Source organism: Poecilia latipinna, unplaced genomic scaffold, assembly GCF_001443285.1.
Source record: "Poecilia latipinna isolate Pla-1442-1.1 unplaced genomic scaffold, P_latipinna-1.0 Scaffold375, whole genome shotgun sequence".
In the NCBI taxonomy this organism is placed as follows: domain Eukaryota; kingdom Metazoa; phylum Chordata; class Actinopteri; order Cyprinodontiformes; family Poeciliidae; genus Poecilia; species Poecilia latipinna.
The window spans coordinates 14128-29826 of NW_015112991.1; the positions used below are offsets into that span (position 1 = coordinate 14128).

The 15699-nt window shown below is 35.4% G+C and overlaps 2 protein-coding genes and 1 non-coding gene across 4 annotated transcripts; 2 read left to right on the top strand and 1 right to left on the bottom strand.

Moving 5' to 3' along the window:
- Window positions 1-1404: 1404 nt before the first annotated feature.
- Window positions 1405-1476, top strand: trnaw-cca (transfer RNA tryptophan (anticodon CCA)). The gene has a single exon. It is a non-coding gene; the product is annotated as a tRNA-Trp (tRNA).
- A 203-nt stretch (window positions 1477-1679) lies between these two features.
- On the top strand, window positions 1680-3260 carry liat1 (ligand of ATE1). Of its 2 annotated transcripts, none has more exons than XM_015036647.1 (3): window positions 1680-1791; window positions 1884-2008; window positions 2751-3260. In XM_015036647.1, exons 2-3 carry the CDS (start codon window positions 1903-1905, stop codon window positions 3149-3151), a joined length of 507 nt encoding a protein of 168 aa, XP_014892133.1. In that variant the 5' UTR covers window positions 1680-1791; window positions 1884-1902; the 3' UTR covers window positions 3152-3260. The 2 variants fall into 2 exon arrangements, with proteins under 2 accessions (XP_014892133.1, XP_014892134.1); XM_015036648.1 differs by having other exon boundaries at window positions 1692-1815.
- A 1111-nt stretch (window positions 3261-4371) lies between these two features.
- Window positions 4372-15666, bottom strand: aifm5 (apoptosis inducing factor mitochondria associated 5). The gene is made up of 19 exons (XM_015036653.1): window positions 14772-15666; window positions 14561-14648; window positions 13610-13719; window positions 13390-13499; window positions 13275-13319; window positions 12894-12975; window positions 12376-12488; window positions 12210-12299; window positions 11991-12082; window positions 10161-10291; window positions 9205-9320; window positions 9058-9129; window positions 8906-8969; window positions 8315-8391; window positions 7046-7163; window positions 6357-6455; window positions 6199-6280; window positions 6016-6120; window positions 4372-4594 (listed from the first exon to the last, which is right to left on the bottom strand). Exons 1-19 carry the CDS (start codon window positions 14788-14790, stop codon window positions 4561-4563), a joined length of 1647 nt encoding a protein of 548 aa, XP_014892139.1. The 5' UTR covers window positions 14791-15666; the 3' UTR covers window positions 4372-4560.
- Between the last annotated feature and the right edge of the window lie 33 nt (window positions 15667-15699).

Below are 15699 nucleotides of genomic sequence, written 5' to 3' on the forward strand. Positions count from 1 at the left end.
GTACAACCCAGTGCACTTTGATACATCAGGATTTTTGAGTTGACTTTACAATGCCTTAAATAGTTAACTTCTTATTATAGTCAGATTAGTTGAAACAAACACGTAGTCTGAGAGGAGAGAGTTTGGGTTACCCTAAAATATGTCAGTAGCTATGCTGCTATTGGTTTACACTACTGTAAAACGTTTTCCTACTACTCTCCATGTATGAATTTCTGAATTATTTCTATTTAAATGATGATGAATGACTTCAGTTCTGTGTTTTCTGTTCTTCTACATTTCTCTATCTGTATTTCCCCCCCCATATAAACAGTTTATCTGAATTTGTGATTCAGATAAATTCAGATAAGCTGTGTCAGTTTTAAGGCGAAAGGCTGAAGGAAAACATTTTGTATCGTGACTGTATCACAGTGTGAACTTTGTCACTCCAGCATGGATAAATGCTACGTGTCATTTCTGACTCAGCATGATGATTTATCCTCTTTCTTCCTGCAGCTCTGGTGCATTTCAGAAGTGTGGGGAAATACATAAGCAGGAAAGACTTGGTTAGGCTCTGACTAAGCTATTTTTGGCAGACACACAAGTGTGAACATAAACTACCACTTCAGCAAAATTTGGTAGGGTTAGCGTGGTTATAGCTGAGCTAGTACTTCTCAAAGTATCAAAGTTTGCTTTAATTATTCAATTCAAGTCCATCTGTTTGTTTCTGTGTACAGAGATGTGAGATCTGTGCCTAAATGATGACTCTGTGGGACAGGAACAGGATGGAAACTCCCTTTAAAATTCCACATTGGGGAAGCTGTGAGGCAAGATATGTGGCACGTTAAAAGGCCAGAGTTATATGATCTTACTGTGGGATTTATTTTTTACTTCCCTAAATAGACATATTCCTGTCAGTCACGTTTTGTTTAAAAGAAATGTCTCAAAAATACATTTTAGATCATATATGCAGAATTTTCTTTAGCAGCATAGAGCTACATTAAATTTCCTCCGATTTTCTTGATTTTCTGAGCAGAAGAGTAATGTATAGATTTACACTTTGTATTCCTACATTGTTTTATTACCAAACATATATTTTGTAATCAAAAAGCAAAAGAAATCATGAACTGACAAAAATAAAAGCATACGATAGTACAGATCTATAGTTATATATGGGATGTATAGTTACACTTGTGGTGTTTATGGCTTCATTTTTGACCAGACAAAGCTTAACGTGCAGTTTCAGTCGGTTTAATATGCACTGAAAGACAAACTGTATTAATTTTGCGATCAGTGGATTATTTTTCATCAGCTTTCAAATATATCTTAACATGACTTCAATGAATGCAGAACACTCAAACATAAGTTACAGTACGTACTCTGTTATCTATAGTGTTTTTATACCACAATGCGAGGAGCATACGTCATGACCTCGTGGCGCAACGGTAGCGCGTCTGACTCCAGATCAGAAGGTTGCGTGTTCAAATCACGTCGGGGTCATCCACTTTATTATTGGTTCTCAGTGAGATTACTAACTAGTAATTTTGTTCCGAGTTTAAACACAGTAGAAGGCTCTCACGTTGGCTTTCCTAATAAGAGGAGCGGTATGTGACATAAAAAGGAAGTCATCAAACAAATTCAAACTTAAAATTGTACAAATATAATAGACACTTGTTACCAAGGGCTCGTCTCTAAGAGGCGTGTGTTCTGTTGCCATGGAGAAACGTTAGTTCCGGAACAAACAGGAAAAGTAGCTGCGAGGCTTCTTCTGGGATTTACAAGGATATTTCATTCCAACCCAACGTAATCTAAAGAGTAAAGCTACTAATATTCGTGAAAGTAATTCAATAATTTTCTACATTTGTGTCACTTTCTGCTCTAAATCGTTGTTAACGATGTCTGCGCAGGCGCATTTCAAAGACCATCATGGCAGATGAGGGTACATGTAATAAACTGCTGCCACAAAGGGTCTCTGACCTCAGGAAGAACAAAAAGAGAAATAACGCTTCTGCTACTGATTCAAAACTAAAAGGTAATCATTTTGAATTTTTCATGGATTAAAAATGCGTTTAAGATCATGATAGGGCTATTCACAAAATCAGTGCAGATTACAGACAACAAGGCACTATGTTTATTCTTCAGCTGCAACCATTGTATTAATTTGATAAAAATGCAACGCTTGGACTTGTAGCTTTATAAAAGTAGTGTTAAAGTCAACATCACTGATTATATAACAATATAGTTGGAACTGGACAACATCTTCCACTTCTATTTAACTTTAAAAACAATATATTTACCATGGTAAAGTAATATGTATATCCAACATAACTGAGTTTTTACATTGTGTGACATAAAATACAGAAGCTAGTTTTTATTAACAAAATTAAAAAGCTTGAAATAACTAAACTAAAACTACTACTATAACTAATGAAAACTGAACTAAAACTAAACAACATTTAACTAATAACTTGTAGAAAAGTAGCAAGCACACTCTTAAAAAATAATTAGACATTGACATTCTTGGAAATGTACATATTGAGCAAACATTTTGTTGCAAGGCTCTAATAATTATAAAATAAATAAGTAATAAAAAGTGTCAATATGAATATATAATTTAAGCTAGCTGAGTTAGACAAACAAAAAGTCACAATGAAATAAAGCTAAACTATAAAGAAAAACCCAAACTATTATAACCCTGGTCAGTAGCCCTTCAATTTTGTCAGCTTTGTCTGCAAATGTGCAAGAGTTTACATGTTTATGTCGCCTGCCTGCAGCCAATCCTGGGAATTTATCATGCAGTTTCAGCCGGTTGCCCCCTCAAGATCCAGGTCAAATTCAAGTTTCCAATTTCAGAGCTACTGATACAAAACCCAAGGATAATCTCTCTCGGGGTTCCAGGAAGGCAAAAGAACGACAAAGGGATTCAAAGAGCCACCTGGCAGCCACTTGTACAACCAGCAACAACAAAGTTCCTGCACATGTAATGAAGGCTGCCATCCAGACCATGGACAGCCTGAGGTGGGAAGGAGCTCTGCCGGACCCGCAGGAGGAAGAGAAAAGACTAGAGCACTACAGAGCCAATAGGCGACAGCGGTACATCACACACAGAGAGGGTCTGTGGAAAGAAGCCCATTATGCCATGAGAGAAACAAAAGTGAAGACTTCAACCAAATGAACACTATGAGGATCCACAGGCGGCTCACAAATTAACTCTGACTTGCTTACAAGCTGTATGTTCACTTCTGCTTTTTTTGCCATGCAATAAAAATAATCACAGCAACTCATCCTTCTGAAAATCTTAATTGAGGATTTTACCCCTTTTACCTTTAAAGGAATGTATTACAAGATGGACATTTAAAATCCGTGTAAAGGCATATTCAAGTTGATTAAAACCGCCGCACCAGTAGGGGGCCCCCGAGAGCACCAAACTAGCATCATAATGTATGCATATGTCTAATAATACAAACTAAATGCTGCTACATGTGGAAACACAATTGCTATTTTATTTTATAGTTGATACACAAATAATAGGTAGATTTCTTAACTGCTGTTGTCTGCATAACTTCACAGCTGTGTAGTACTTTGTGTTAGTTTATCATCAAATCCCTATGAGATACACAGAAGTTTGTGGCAAAATGGAAGAAATTGACGATAGTAGGAACATATTTAACCCTTTTTCCTCATAAAAGCTTGCATTATTTGGGAAATCTTAAATAATTCCAGTTTTTAATTTTTTTCTCTTGATAAAACTGTTGTTGCTTATGTGACATCGAACCTAAACTCTTCCCACACCAGCAACAACTGTCTGATTGTGGAATTTATATAATTTTATGCCTAATAGCGTTTTTATTTTACTTGCTTATCAAAAGTAACACAAAGACGGCATCTGAGTGTTATTGGGATCTATTTCGATGTTACAGATGGTGAATCAGTACCGTAGATGAACAGCAGGTGTCACAATAGAAACGTTTTCCTGAATTAACGAGTCAGTAATATACAGTTTATCATGATAAACACAAAGACAAAAATCTGTGTGCTGTAATCTGTATGATATTATGAAATGGAATAAAATATTTCCTAGGTTTGCAGGGATAATCTAGTAAACAGAAGAACAGTAATTTTGTGGTGAAGTGTCGGTGGCAGCGGCTTTGTTTGCAGCTTCCTGGAGGCCTGTTTTTCCCCTGCTAGTATGCTTTGTTATTGTTGCCTGCTTCAGCATCTCTGTTTCAAAGAGCTAACCGCCTCCTCTCTGTTCTGCTAATCCCGTCCATCTAAAGCCCCCGGTGACCTCCAAGCCCACTTATGTTGCACCAGCAGTTCCAAAGTCTGCATTTTTATATAAAAAACATAGTAAGACATGATATACATCATATCAAAAGACACCCACTCAGACACTCCTGTACACAGAGTTTATTAAGTTTAAAAAAACAGCATTTTGGACTAAAAAAGACCCAAAGCTGCATCTATTTGAGGTATCAGTTGTGCTGGACTCCCTGCTGTGAATAGTTTTCCAGCACCAGAACATAGAAACATGAAGGTGTGAAGTCCTCTGATATTTTAATCTTCAGACTGCTTTAATGCAGGTCAGGAAACCTGAAGCCAACTGGGATCATCCGACCTGTCAAAAAATGGTGGAAAAAATTGACTCACATTAAAAAACAAACAAACAAACAAAAACACTAAACAAACTAAATTTTCATTTTGCTGCTCTCTTTTTTTCAAAATATGTTGGAACATCAGCCCTTATTGACCCTTTGCACATGACGTCACACCCTTCGAAACTCCGCCCACTCCGCCATGACTAGACGTCAAAACAACCCAAAGCCTGTCAAAAAATCAGGCAGTCGGTAGTCTAACATCGCTTCTATTTAGTTGATTTCACTTCATAAATGGTGATAGGACGCTGCGCGGTCGGCTGCACGAACAGACAAGGACAGAAACCAAACTTGTCATTTTATTGCACAACTTCTAATGAGGAAAAATGGCGGCGGCGATGGATAGCAGCCGTCAATCATAATGACTGTCACCCCTCGGTGTAACCGTTGATTTGCAGCTTTTTACAAGGTAAGAAGATTTGCGTTCATATACTTTATATGTAAGTATAATTAGAAAGATATCAAACATTGCTGTATGGAAAAGATACGCGTCTAACCATGAGTAAGCATGGAGACAGTGCCGCACGTATAAGGAAAATCTGTTAGCATCTCGTCTTTTGTTTTGTACGTTTTTAATGTCAAGGAGAGACGCTGCTTACGACACAGTGCTATAAATCATGTGGTGTGAATTCAGGCAAAGTCGGCAATTTGATCAAAACGTCAGGAGGGAGAAGGTATGGGTCTGTTTGTAAGCTAGTTAGCTCAAACTTTTGTAAATGCCGCCGTCTGTGAGCCCAACCAGGTGTGTTAGACAAATTAGCTTGACTCGAACAAGTAGAAGCCATTTAACTGACAAAAACTACTTGGGAAAACAATTTCAGTCGCTCAGCAGCTCAATACTCCCGATCCTCACTGATGACGTCCATCATGGCGCCTCGAATGATTTGGTGACGTAGTTGCAAAGGGTCAATAGTATTTGTCTCAAACTCTAGCTTTTTTATGTGGCCCTCTGACTCCAAATTAATAAATCCCTCCAGTTTTTCACAAATCCGCAAAATGTATACAAATTCAAAAAAATCCCCACATTTTTATAGTTTTTTTTTTTTGCATTTTTTTTCGTCATATTTATCGAAAAACGTTGAGTTTTTAAGTGACTGCTGCCTCAACCTTACTTGATGTCAAATTATAGTCCGAAGTCACATTTAACATTATATATTAGTGCAAATACTGTAAACATTCTTTACAAATATTTCTTAATTAACTCCACAAAATCTTTAATTTTGATTGCAAAAAATAAATTAATTTAATTTTAAGAAACATTTATTGAATGCTGGAAAAACCAGCTATTTAATGATATTTTAACAGTTTAAAGCATTTTATCAATACATTCTGGGACAACCAGCCAGAATGAAAATAACTTTGAGCTATTTGAGAATTTGCATACTGAGCCTCTTTCTTTGTGATGACTTTCCCTGATAGGAGCCTCTCAGCCACAGCAGACACCACTGGATCATAATCCAGCCCCACCGCTGCTATGACCTCATCATTCCTAAAAAAAAAAATACAAACTATTTATTGAGTCTGCATGCTTTTCTTTACAATTAGATTTTTTTCTCTCTCAACCTACTTGATATACAAGGCCAGGAACTTCCTCTCCTCAAACTCATAGTTTCCTTTCATTACTATCTCAGTGTATCCCTCCCCATAACCTGGAAAAGGCCAGAGCACAGCAGCTTCTTTCAGTTACAGATAAAATTAGAAACTTTACTGAGTTTGTTTGCTTACCTGCATATCTGATGGTTCTGCCTTGTAGGACGGTCCAGTAATAAGGAACTGAGGTGAGTTCAGTTGTTTTCTTTAGCATGTTCAGAGCAGCTATCCTCCCTAAAGCACAAAAAGAAAAATTTAACAGTTAACATAAGAATAATTTTTAACAGATTCTACATTAAACAAAAAAAATTACAGCTGGAGAAGCTTTTGTTGAAGAATCAAAATCAGGAGTATTGAAAATAAATACACTCCACTTTATCAGCTATAATAGTTCAGAATGAAGAGAGATGGGAAGAATAATCAATAAAGTTAGACTCAATACTCAAGTTGGAGTAGCAATGACTCAATGTATTAAGTTAAAGTAATTACTTAAGTAAGAGTAAAAAAGTAAGAGTAGAAATACCTCATAATAAAATTACTGAAGCAAAAGTAAAAAATACAGCAAAGTAAAAATACTCCCAAAAGTAATTTTTTTCAAAAAAATTACCCATGTAAATGTAACCCAATTTTGAGAATAAACTGGAAAAGTGATTTTTAGTGTGATGCCACAAAGTTGGTCTGAGTGTTTCAAACATTTTTACAGAAAGCATCTCTCTTCCTCCCTCGCAGGTTTACAGAGACTGATCCAAAAAAAAGAGAACATATCTGAATTTGTTTGGATAAAACTGCTCTGTTGGTGGCAGTGAAGCAGAAGGTGTTGCTACCTTGAGCTTGTGCCATTTGCCAGTGTCCGATGTTGACTAACTGGTTTTTAGCCAGTGCCAGAGGAAAGGAGGCCAGGTCACCCGCACAGAAAACATCAGGGACGTTTGTTCGCATGTACTGCAGGAGAAACACAAAAAATTATCTCTGTCAATGAGGAAATCAGGTTTACAATTACTGATTTACTCTCTAAATTTTTACATAATTTAGAGAGTAAATTATGTAAAAAAAAATGGTGATGTTAGAAATGAAGATAAAGTTAAAATCTGGGTAGAGTAGCCAAAGATTTTACTCGATAAGAGAAGCACCACTTCAACATATTTTTACCCCCAGAGTTTACTCAATTACATTTACTTGAGTAACATTTTTGAAGAAGTTGGTATTTTTACTTTTACTTGAGTAATTTTATTATGAAGTATTTCTACTCTTGAGTAAATTTCAGGATTTTCTACCCACTGAAAGTAAAACAAACATATTTTAACCAAAAACTCACCAGACACAGACCTGCAGTTTGTCAGGTAAAAAATGATTTTGTAAAAATGTTACTCAAGTATCATTCAATGTTTAAAAACTACATCATCAGACGGATCACAACATGACAATGTATGGAAATTCTGGTATTTTAAAGATCAAAATTAAAATAAAACATATGAATAACATAATTACACATCAAGTGGCATCTTATTACTTTTTCTGTTTCTGCTTTTTATTGTCTGTTCAAAATAAATACATTTAATAATTTATTTAATCATTTTAATAATTTTAAATATTATTTAATAATGTAAATAAATTCAAATCAGGCAAAATAAACTTTTTTGAAAACTAGCAAACAACGCATGTGTGAATTTTTGTTTGTCATTCAGTGGGCAGATAATTAAAAAAATCTTACTCAACTAGGAGTAGAAATATACTGCTCAAAAAAATAAAGGGAACATTTCACTTTAATTTTGTGTGTGGCTCCAAATCCAGGCCTCCATTGGTTAATAAATTTGATTTCCATTGATGATTTTTGTGTGATTTTGTTGTCAGCACATTCAACTTTGTACAGAACAAAGTATTCAATGAGAATATTTCATTCATTCAGATCTAGGATGTGTTATTTGAGTGTTCCCTTTATTTTTTTGAGCAGTGTACTTCATAATAAAAATAGTATAGTAAAAGTAAAAAGTACAATGTAGTAAAAATACTCCTAAAAGTACATTTAAAAAAAGCATTACTCAAATAAAATTAACTCGTTACTAACCGACGGTGATAACAGATTAAAAGCTGACCTTGTCAACAACAACATAGTTTTTGGAGTTCTTCTGTATTTTAGTGCCTTGCAGAAACTCTGAGTTTGGCATGCTGCCTGGTGGAAAACAGAGAAAGAGACGAGTGTTTTTAAAAAAATGCTAATGCTGAAAACGTTCAGAACCTGAAATTTAGAGTTTAAATAACTCCTTAAGGAGTTATTTAAAAAAGAGACTGAGTAGTTGTAACTATTTCAAGTGTTAAAATTACTCAGTCTGTTGTTGAAATAACTTAGACACCATTTCTGAAAAAGACCAAATGGACCAAATGGTTTCATAAACGGACACAAATTCCTACAAGACCAGAACTGAGATATATATATGTTTGTAACATTTTATTATCTTAGCTTTAAAATACCAATATTTAGACATTAAGAACCAAGTTCAAGTAAAAAACATCCTATTTAAAATCAAGGCTCCTATATAATATATAATATAGATACTGCGCAGAACCCTCAAGCTCCCAGGCCTCTGGTAGAGGACCCGAGCTCAGAGGATGAAAGAGACCACCCACGGAGGGTGAGAGGGGAATTTTTATATATATATTAAAAGTATTACAATAATTTTACTCACCAATACCCACAATTAAAACATCAGCTGGGATAACATTACCACTTTTAAGTACGACTTCTTTCACCTTAATGGAAGAAAGACAAAATGAAGAAATGTAATTATTTATGTATCTTCTTACTACTAGTTAATAATTACACGTTTTCCAGCTTTACCTTTCCATTAACGCCTTTAATTTCTGTCACGTGATCATTCATATAAAATCTCACACCTTTCTCCAACAGCATCTGCACGTACAACAGCGTTTCAGTGCAACAACCAAATAAACAAAAGTAAAACACTAGGAAGTTCGTTCGCCTCACCATCATGGTGATTTTCCCGACCTCGCGGCCCAGAGTGTTTTGGTACGGCATGTCGCTGCTCCCGACCACCGTGATGCTGGACGCTTTGTCTATCATGTACGACGCCACCTCCATTCCTGAAACAGAGATCACCAACAGAACAGCTTTTATTCACAGTACTAAAGTATTTACTGAGCAGTATAAAGTCTGAAAAACACCAAAACCTATTTAAAATATTATCCTTTGTCGGGAAAATATGAAAAATAAACAAAAAATTAATATTATTGAGTGCCTAAAAGTGTATTTTAATGTAATGGCACAACTTTTGAAATAACACGGCCTTTCACGTAGAGCTATGTTATTAGAATCAGAATCCTTTTAATGTCATTGTGCACAAATAAAGCACAGCAAAATTTTAAAAACACAGAACTGGGTTGCTAAGAATAGATAAATTAATAAATAATAGATAAGGAAATTAATATGTAAATACAGAAGGAAAAAATAGGTACACAGATAAATCAATCAATATATATAAAAATAAATAAAGAAAGAATTAAATAGAGAAATAAATAAATACATGAATATGTAAAAAAAAATATGTAAAGAAAGAAATGGATAAATAAGGAAATAAATGGATTAACAAATAGATAAATATATAAAAAGTAAATAAATACATAAAGAAAAAAATTGATAAAAAGAGAAAGAAATGGGTAAATAAGTTTGATTAGATTTTTGATTCAAAGGTTTTATGAATAGACACACAAGACGGATAGAAAACACTTTAATTCATTTATTTGACTGATTAAGCAGCTAGTGCATATGTGTTTGAAGTTTGAAAATAACTGACTTGAAATGATTCATAAAACCTTTGAATTAAAAATCTAATCAAACAAACTGAGTAAAAAGTGCATCAACATTAACCTTAATATTCTTCAATCGTTTTTAGCTAAAATTTTTGCACAGTGCAGCTAAAGTACCGACAAAGGAAGTTCCCACAAGGACGATGTTGCAGCCTAGAGAGGCAGCGTGGATTTGTCGGGCGTCTTCAGGAGTCTCCAACATCTTAATGTTGTCCAGCTTCCTCCCCGGCACGTCCAGACCCTTCGCTCTGACGGAAAGATTAACAATCTGATTCATCATAATGCAATAACTCTAACAATCACAGCTTTTCCTACTGAAGTCCACAGTTTGAGTGTCTCCTGTTGGTTAAAATAGAAGTGTTGGTGTTTGTTTTAGTGGACAGTTAAACTCTCAGTTTCCTGGTAACTGGTTCTGACACTGACAGGGATTTTCTAAAAAAATATAGTTATTGTTTGCAAGCCTCAACTGAGACTCATGAGACTCCAGATACTGTTAAAATGTCACATTATGTCCCCAAGATGCTTAACAAGTAAACAAAATGTGAAATGTGTAGAGCAGGGGTGTCCAAACTTTTCGTCATTTGGGTCAAAATTGTTGAATTGAAAATAATCATGAGCGAAAAAAACCCAACAACCTAAAATATAGCAAATTAAGTAATAATTTTTTTTTTCAAATGGATATTTATTGTAGATCCAAAACTTGAATGGATTTTTACGATGGCATATCAGGGCCATAGCAGATTTTTTTTTAAAGTAGTACATTTTCAGAAATGTTCTGGGAAATTTCTGAGTTTGAAAAGTTGAAAAATTTCTAGAAAAAATCTGAAATTTTGAGTTTAATAAAAAAAACTTAAAAAAAAAAAAAAAAACTTTTGATTTTTGGAATTTTTCAGAGTTTCAATAGTTAATTTCTGAAATTATTCTAAAAATTTCTGACTTTTTCCCCTCTCTTGCATGTTTGCTGTATTTAAAGAAAAACATCCAGTTTTCAGTTTCTTCTGGGTTTGAGTTTGATTTGGTGCTTCAGAGTTGCCTTCACAGTAAAAGTCTTTGGATAAACATGATTTTATCTTTTGGTTATAGAAACGAAAACCCTTTGTGTTGTACTTTAGATTTTCCATTGTAAAAAAAATTTTAAATTAAAAGTCTCCATCTGCATCTATTGACAAAATTTGAATTGCAGGTGGGGGCCGCACAAAATGAGGTCAAAGGCCACAAATGGCCCCCGGGCCGCACTTTGGAAAACCCTGGTGTAAAGTTAATGCAAGGATTTACATTTATTAACAGTAAAGGTGGGAAATGAACTCTGGAGACAATTAGTGGAGCTGTTTTTTATATATAGGAGTATCAAATTAAATTCACATTTGCATGACGCATTCTTCTGATTTTATTTATGAAAATTTGGAAAATTGTGGAATATTTTCCTATTTTCTGTTTTTCTCTACTTTATGTCTGTATGCACCATATTGATCTGTCACATAAAATACTAATTAAATATGTTGATGTTTTATTCTTTGTGAAATATGGAAAAGCTAAAGGAAAATGAAAGATTTTTCCATGGAACATTTTTTTCCCAGTGCAGATTGATACTAAAATTCACTGGATTATTTTTTTAGACCTAGTTTTTTTTTTCTCCATTCGGTTGGAAATTTTGCATAACATAACTTAGTTTTCCTGAAATATCTAAAGTTTTCTGTTTTTCTTTACTTGTGAACCTGAAAATGGAAGTGAAATTGTGCTTCTTTATAAAAACTGACAATAAATTCCTCATGGTAGATTATTGTTAAAATGTTAAAGTTAATGTAATAACATTTGCACCTCTAAATGAGTGTTATTTTGCTGGACTGTAAAGGTTGCAGACCCAAATTCTTAGCTAAATTACACTTTTGTGCACATTTGCTTCTGTGCATCAGGTGAAATAAATGTGACCATTATTAATGTTTGGACCTGCAGCCAGTAGAGAGAAGCAGCTGGTCGTAGCTCTGGACTAAACCGTCATCAAAAGTGACCGTCTTCTTCTCCGTGTCCACCGATAGTGCCTTTAAAAAACAGAAAAAGAAAACTTTATCAAGTCAGGTGCCTCAGTTTCTTTATTCCATGTTATAAAATAAACTGTTTTAGCTGCTAATTTGTCAGGAAAATGTACATTTAGAGAGAAGTACTCACTTCTTTCTGGAGCCAAACCTCAATGTTGTACTGTTGGAAAAACTCCTTCTTCCTCAGCACAATAGTGTCACCACTCAACACATTCATTACCTGGATTATACGCAATAAAAAACTTCTTTAGCTTTCCGTCCTGAAAATGAAAAGAAGGATCAAATGCTTTCATGACCTTGCTGAGTCGGGTTTTGTCATAAGGTAAGAGGTCGTCTCTGGAGGCCATGATGATTCTGCCGCCATAGTTTTCCTGCCGCAGCGTCTCGGCACAGATCAGCGAAGCAGCTCCTGCCAGGACACACACGTTACACATACGCAGGCAGAAAGACTCTTACCAACACACAGCCGAGTCGTGTCGAGATGCAGAATTAATTAGATTTTATTTAACAGAAAAGGGATGAATATGTTCGACCCAGTCACTGTCTTTCAATTGACTGATAAATAACTGAATTAATCCAAAAACAAAAACTTCTTCTATTCACCTAGAAAGAATTAGCTGAGGTTTACGGGTCAATAATTTGGCTCAAAATGGGATCCAAACGACAAACCCAATGGCTATAGTTTCTTACTGGATCCATTTCTTTCATTGAGATGTTTTCTGTTCACTGCTGAGTCAGCAGGATTTGCTTATTTATTTTTTAAGCTTTGCACTTTAAATCGCAGAAGCACACAGACGGAAACATGGCCACCAACCTCCTCCCAGCAGTAAAACTGTGTGGTTCACTCCTGGTACTGCAGCTCCCATTCGCTGCAACCTTTTCTGATGCCGGATGTCCTGAATGTGGCACAAAACGTTTGTTTTTCACATCGATTGATAAAGATGCCTTAAAATATATGTTTCCATTTATTACAGCAGTATTATTGCACACCAGCTTCAAATCGAGTCGACTGAGCATTACTGACAAGTTGCTTTATTTGTATTAATAATGAATTGTATAGAATCAAAAAATAAATGGTCGTTAAGCTGATACCAGGTTCTTACTAAAAATGTGTTTTTAATAATGTGCTGTGATTCAAATTAGTTTAGATCCCCAAATTTTACTTCCATTTTTAACAATTAATTAACTCACCAACCTTTTTATTTATGGACACGTACACTTTGCTGTTTTGAATTTTGACCTGAAAAGAAGAAAATAAATTATAAGCAGCAAATGTTGAGCTAAACGTGGACGTATCGGCCGGTTTGTACCTTGTGACAAGGTAGAGAGTCAATCCCAGGAAACTCCTCCAGGTCTCCTGTCAAAGCATTAAAACAGGAGCCGTGCCACGGGCAGCGCACTTTGTGTCCTGAAATAACGCCTGAGCAGAAGCGACAAAAAAGGTGGCTGCAACATAGAATAACGCACTAGAAAGCAACATTTTAACTGGAGACGTTACCTTCTCTGCTTTCATGTTGTTTTCTTCCTTACCTTTGCTAAGCGGCGCGCCATAGTGTGAACACTGGTTTGAAATGGCGCTATATTTTCCATCGCAGCGCGTTAATAGCACACTGTGACGACCAATATCCACTTCCATCATCCTCACGTCACACATGAACAGACACAGAAGTAGTTAGTTTAGTGAATTATGAAGATACACTATATTGCAGATAAATAAAGAAATGTTTAAAGCGCATATCTGCTGCTTAAAAAGTTTTATGACAATCACGTATCAGATTAAAAACTTCGACACTGTCAAGGCACTGTCTCCCATTTTACCTTTGATTTGTGTTTTATATAATTGTATCACCATATAGAGGAGGTCCACTTTTCAAAACATTAAAAGAAATCCTTAAAATGTTGACATACAGAAATAAAAATCCAATTAAAGCCTCACGCAGCTTCAACCCAGAGTTTGTTTTTGTGCTTAAGTTGCTTTTAATAATATCAATACAGTTGTAACGCAAACATATGTCTGTCAGTTTATTATGCGAATAAATGTTCATTAGAGCTGGTTAGCATGGTGACATTAGCATTTAGCTTAAATTGAAGCAACACAAAGATGTAAAGCTTGAAATCTTTTCAATTTATGCAATCTAAATCTGACTCACTTTCTTTCAAAACGTTTGCTATATTTAGTCAAGTTTAATAAATTAAATCAAAGCTACTTTGGGTGCAGCAAATGGTTTTACCTTTTGTTAAAGCCTGGTTATAGAAATGCAAACTTTGAATAGTACTTTACATTTTCTAGTGTAAAAAAATTACATATTAAAAGTCTCCATCTGTGTCTATGGACCAAATTTGTATAATTTTTGAATTGCAGCTGAGGGGGAGGGGGGGTCACACAAAATCAGTCCCAGGGCCACAAATGCGTTTTGGACACCCCTGAGCTACACGTTAAACCAGACTTTTACATTTCCAGATCACAACGGTTTTTCTTACTGTCCATCATGAAGGTCTGTCTCCAGACACACCATCGCTGTCTGTTCCTCTTTGTCGTCAGAATCAGAGTCTGTAAACTCACTACATGCTGAGCAAACCATCATCAGTTACTAACGCTACAAAACACCCCACATCTTAAACACAAAGAGATCTCAGACTATCAGAATGAAATGCTCCCAATTGTAATAATTATTAGAAATAAACGACTTACGTGCTTTGGTCCCAGACATGTCACTTATTTAACAGTAATGGCACATGGAGACACAAATCCACTCCTAAAACATTAAAATTCAGCTGGGAGCCGTTGAATCTGGTGTCCGATGTCAGTTTGCTTTCCTCTTTGCAGATAAATGATGGCAGGTCTTTTCCACACCAAGTAGTCCATCTCTAAAATGCATTGTCGAGTCTTTTCAAAGTTTTGATCTGATAAGAACACTAAAATGTGCTAATAAGTGACCTGTGGTGAAAGAAGTGTTTCATTAGCATTGCTGGTCTTGTTCAGCCTCATTACTCCACAGAAAGGCAGCGAGCGCTTTTGTTTCGCAGCGCCGCAGGGGAAGAGAACGGCTGACGAAGCTGAACTGCTGAATGGACAGTCGACAAAGCACCATTACAAAGCCAGAGGTGGCCTCTGTCATCCAGACACAATTCAAAGTTTAAATACTAAAGTACTAATGCAGGCGTGGCCAAAGTGCGGCCCGGGGGCCATTTGTGGTCCTTGGACTGATTTTGTGCGATCCCCAGCTGCAGTTCAAAAATGATGCAAATTTGGCCGACAGATGGAGACGGAGACTTTTAATTTGTAATTTGTAAATCAGCTTTGATTCCATTTCTTAAACTTGACTAAATATGGCAAACATTTTGAAAGAAAATTACCCAAATCCTACTCTTATTACAGACAATAACTTTGTTCAATTGAGAACTAGATGCTTTTCTTTAACTACAGCAAACACGCAAAATCTACAATGTTGTATTAGAAACGCCAAGAATGAATCGCAATCTTCAATTTGTCTCTGCAAGTGAAAAATCTGAATGAAACAGCAGAAATTTTTAACCTTTAGTTGTTTTATTTAAAACTTATTAAACAACAATTCTTTAAACTCTTAAAGTGCTGTCAAGACATTGCATTATTATGCCAC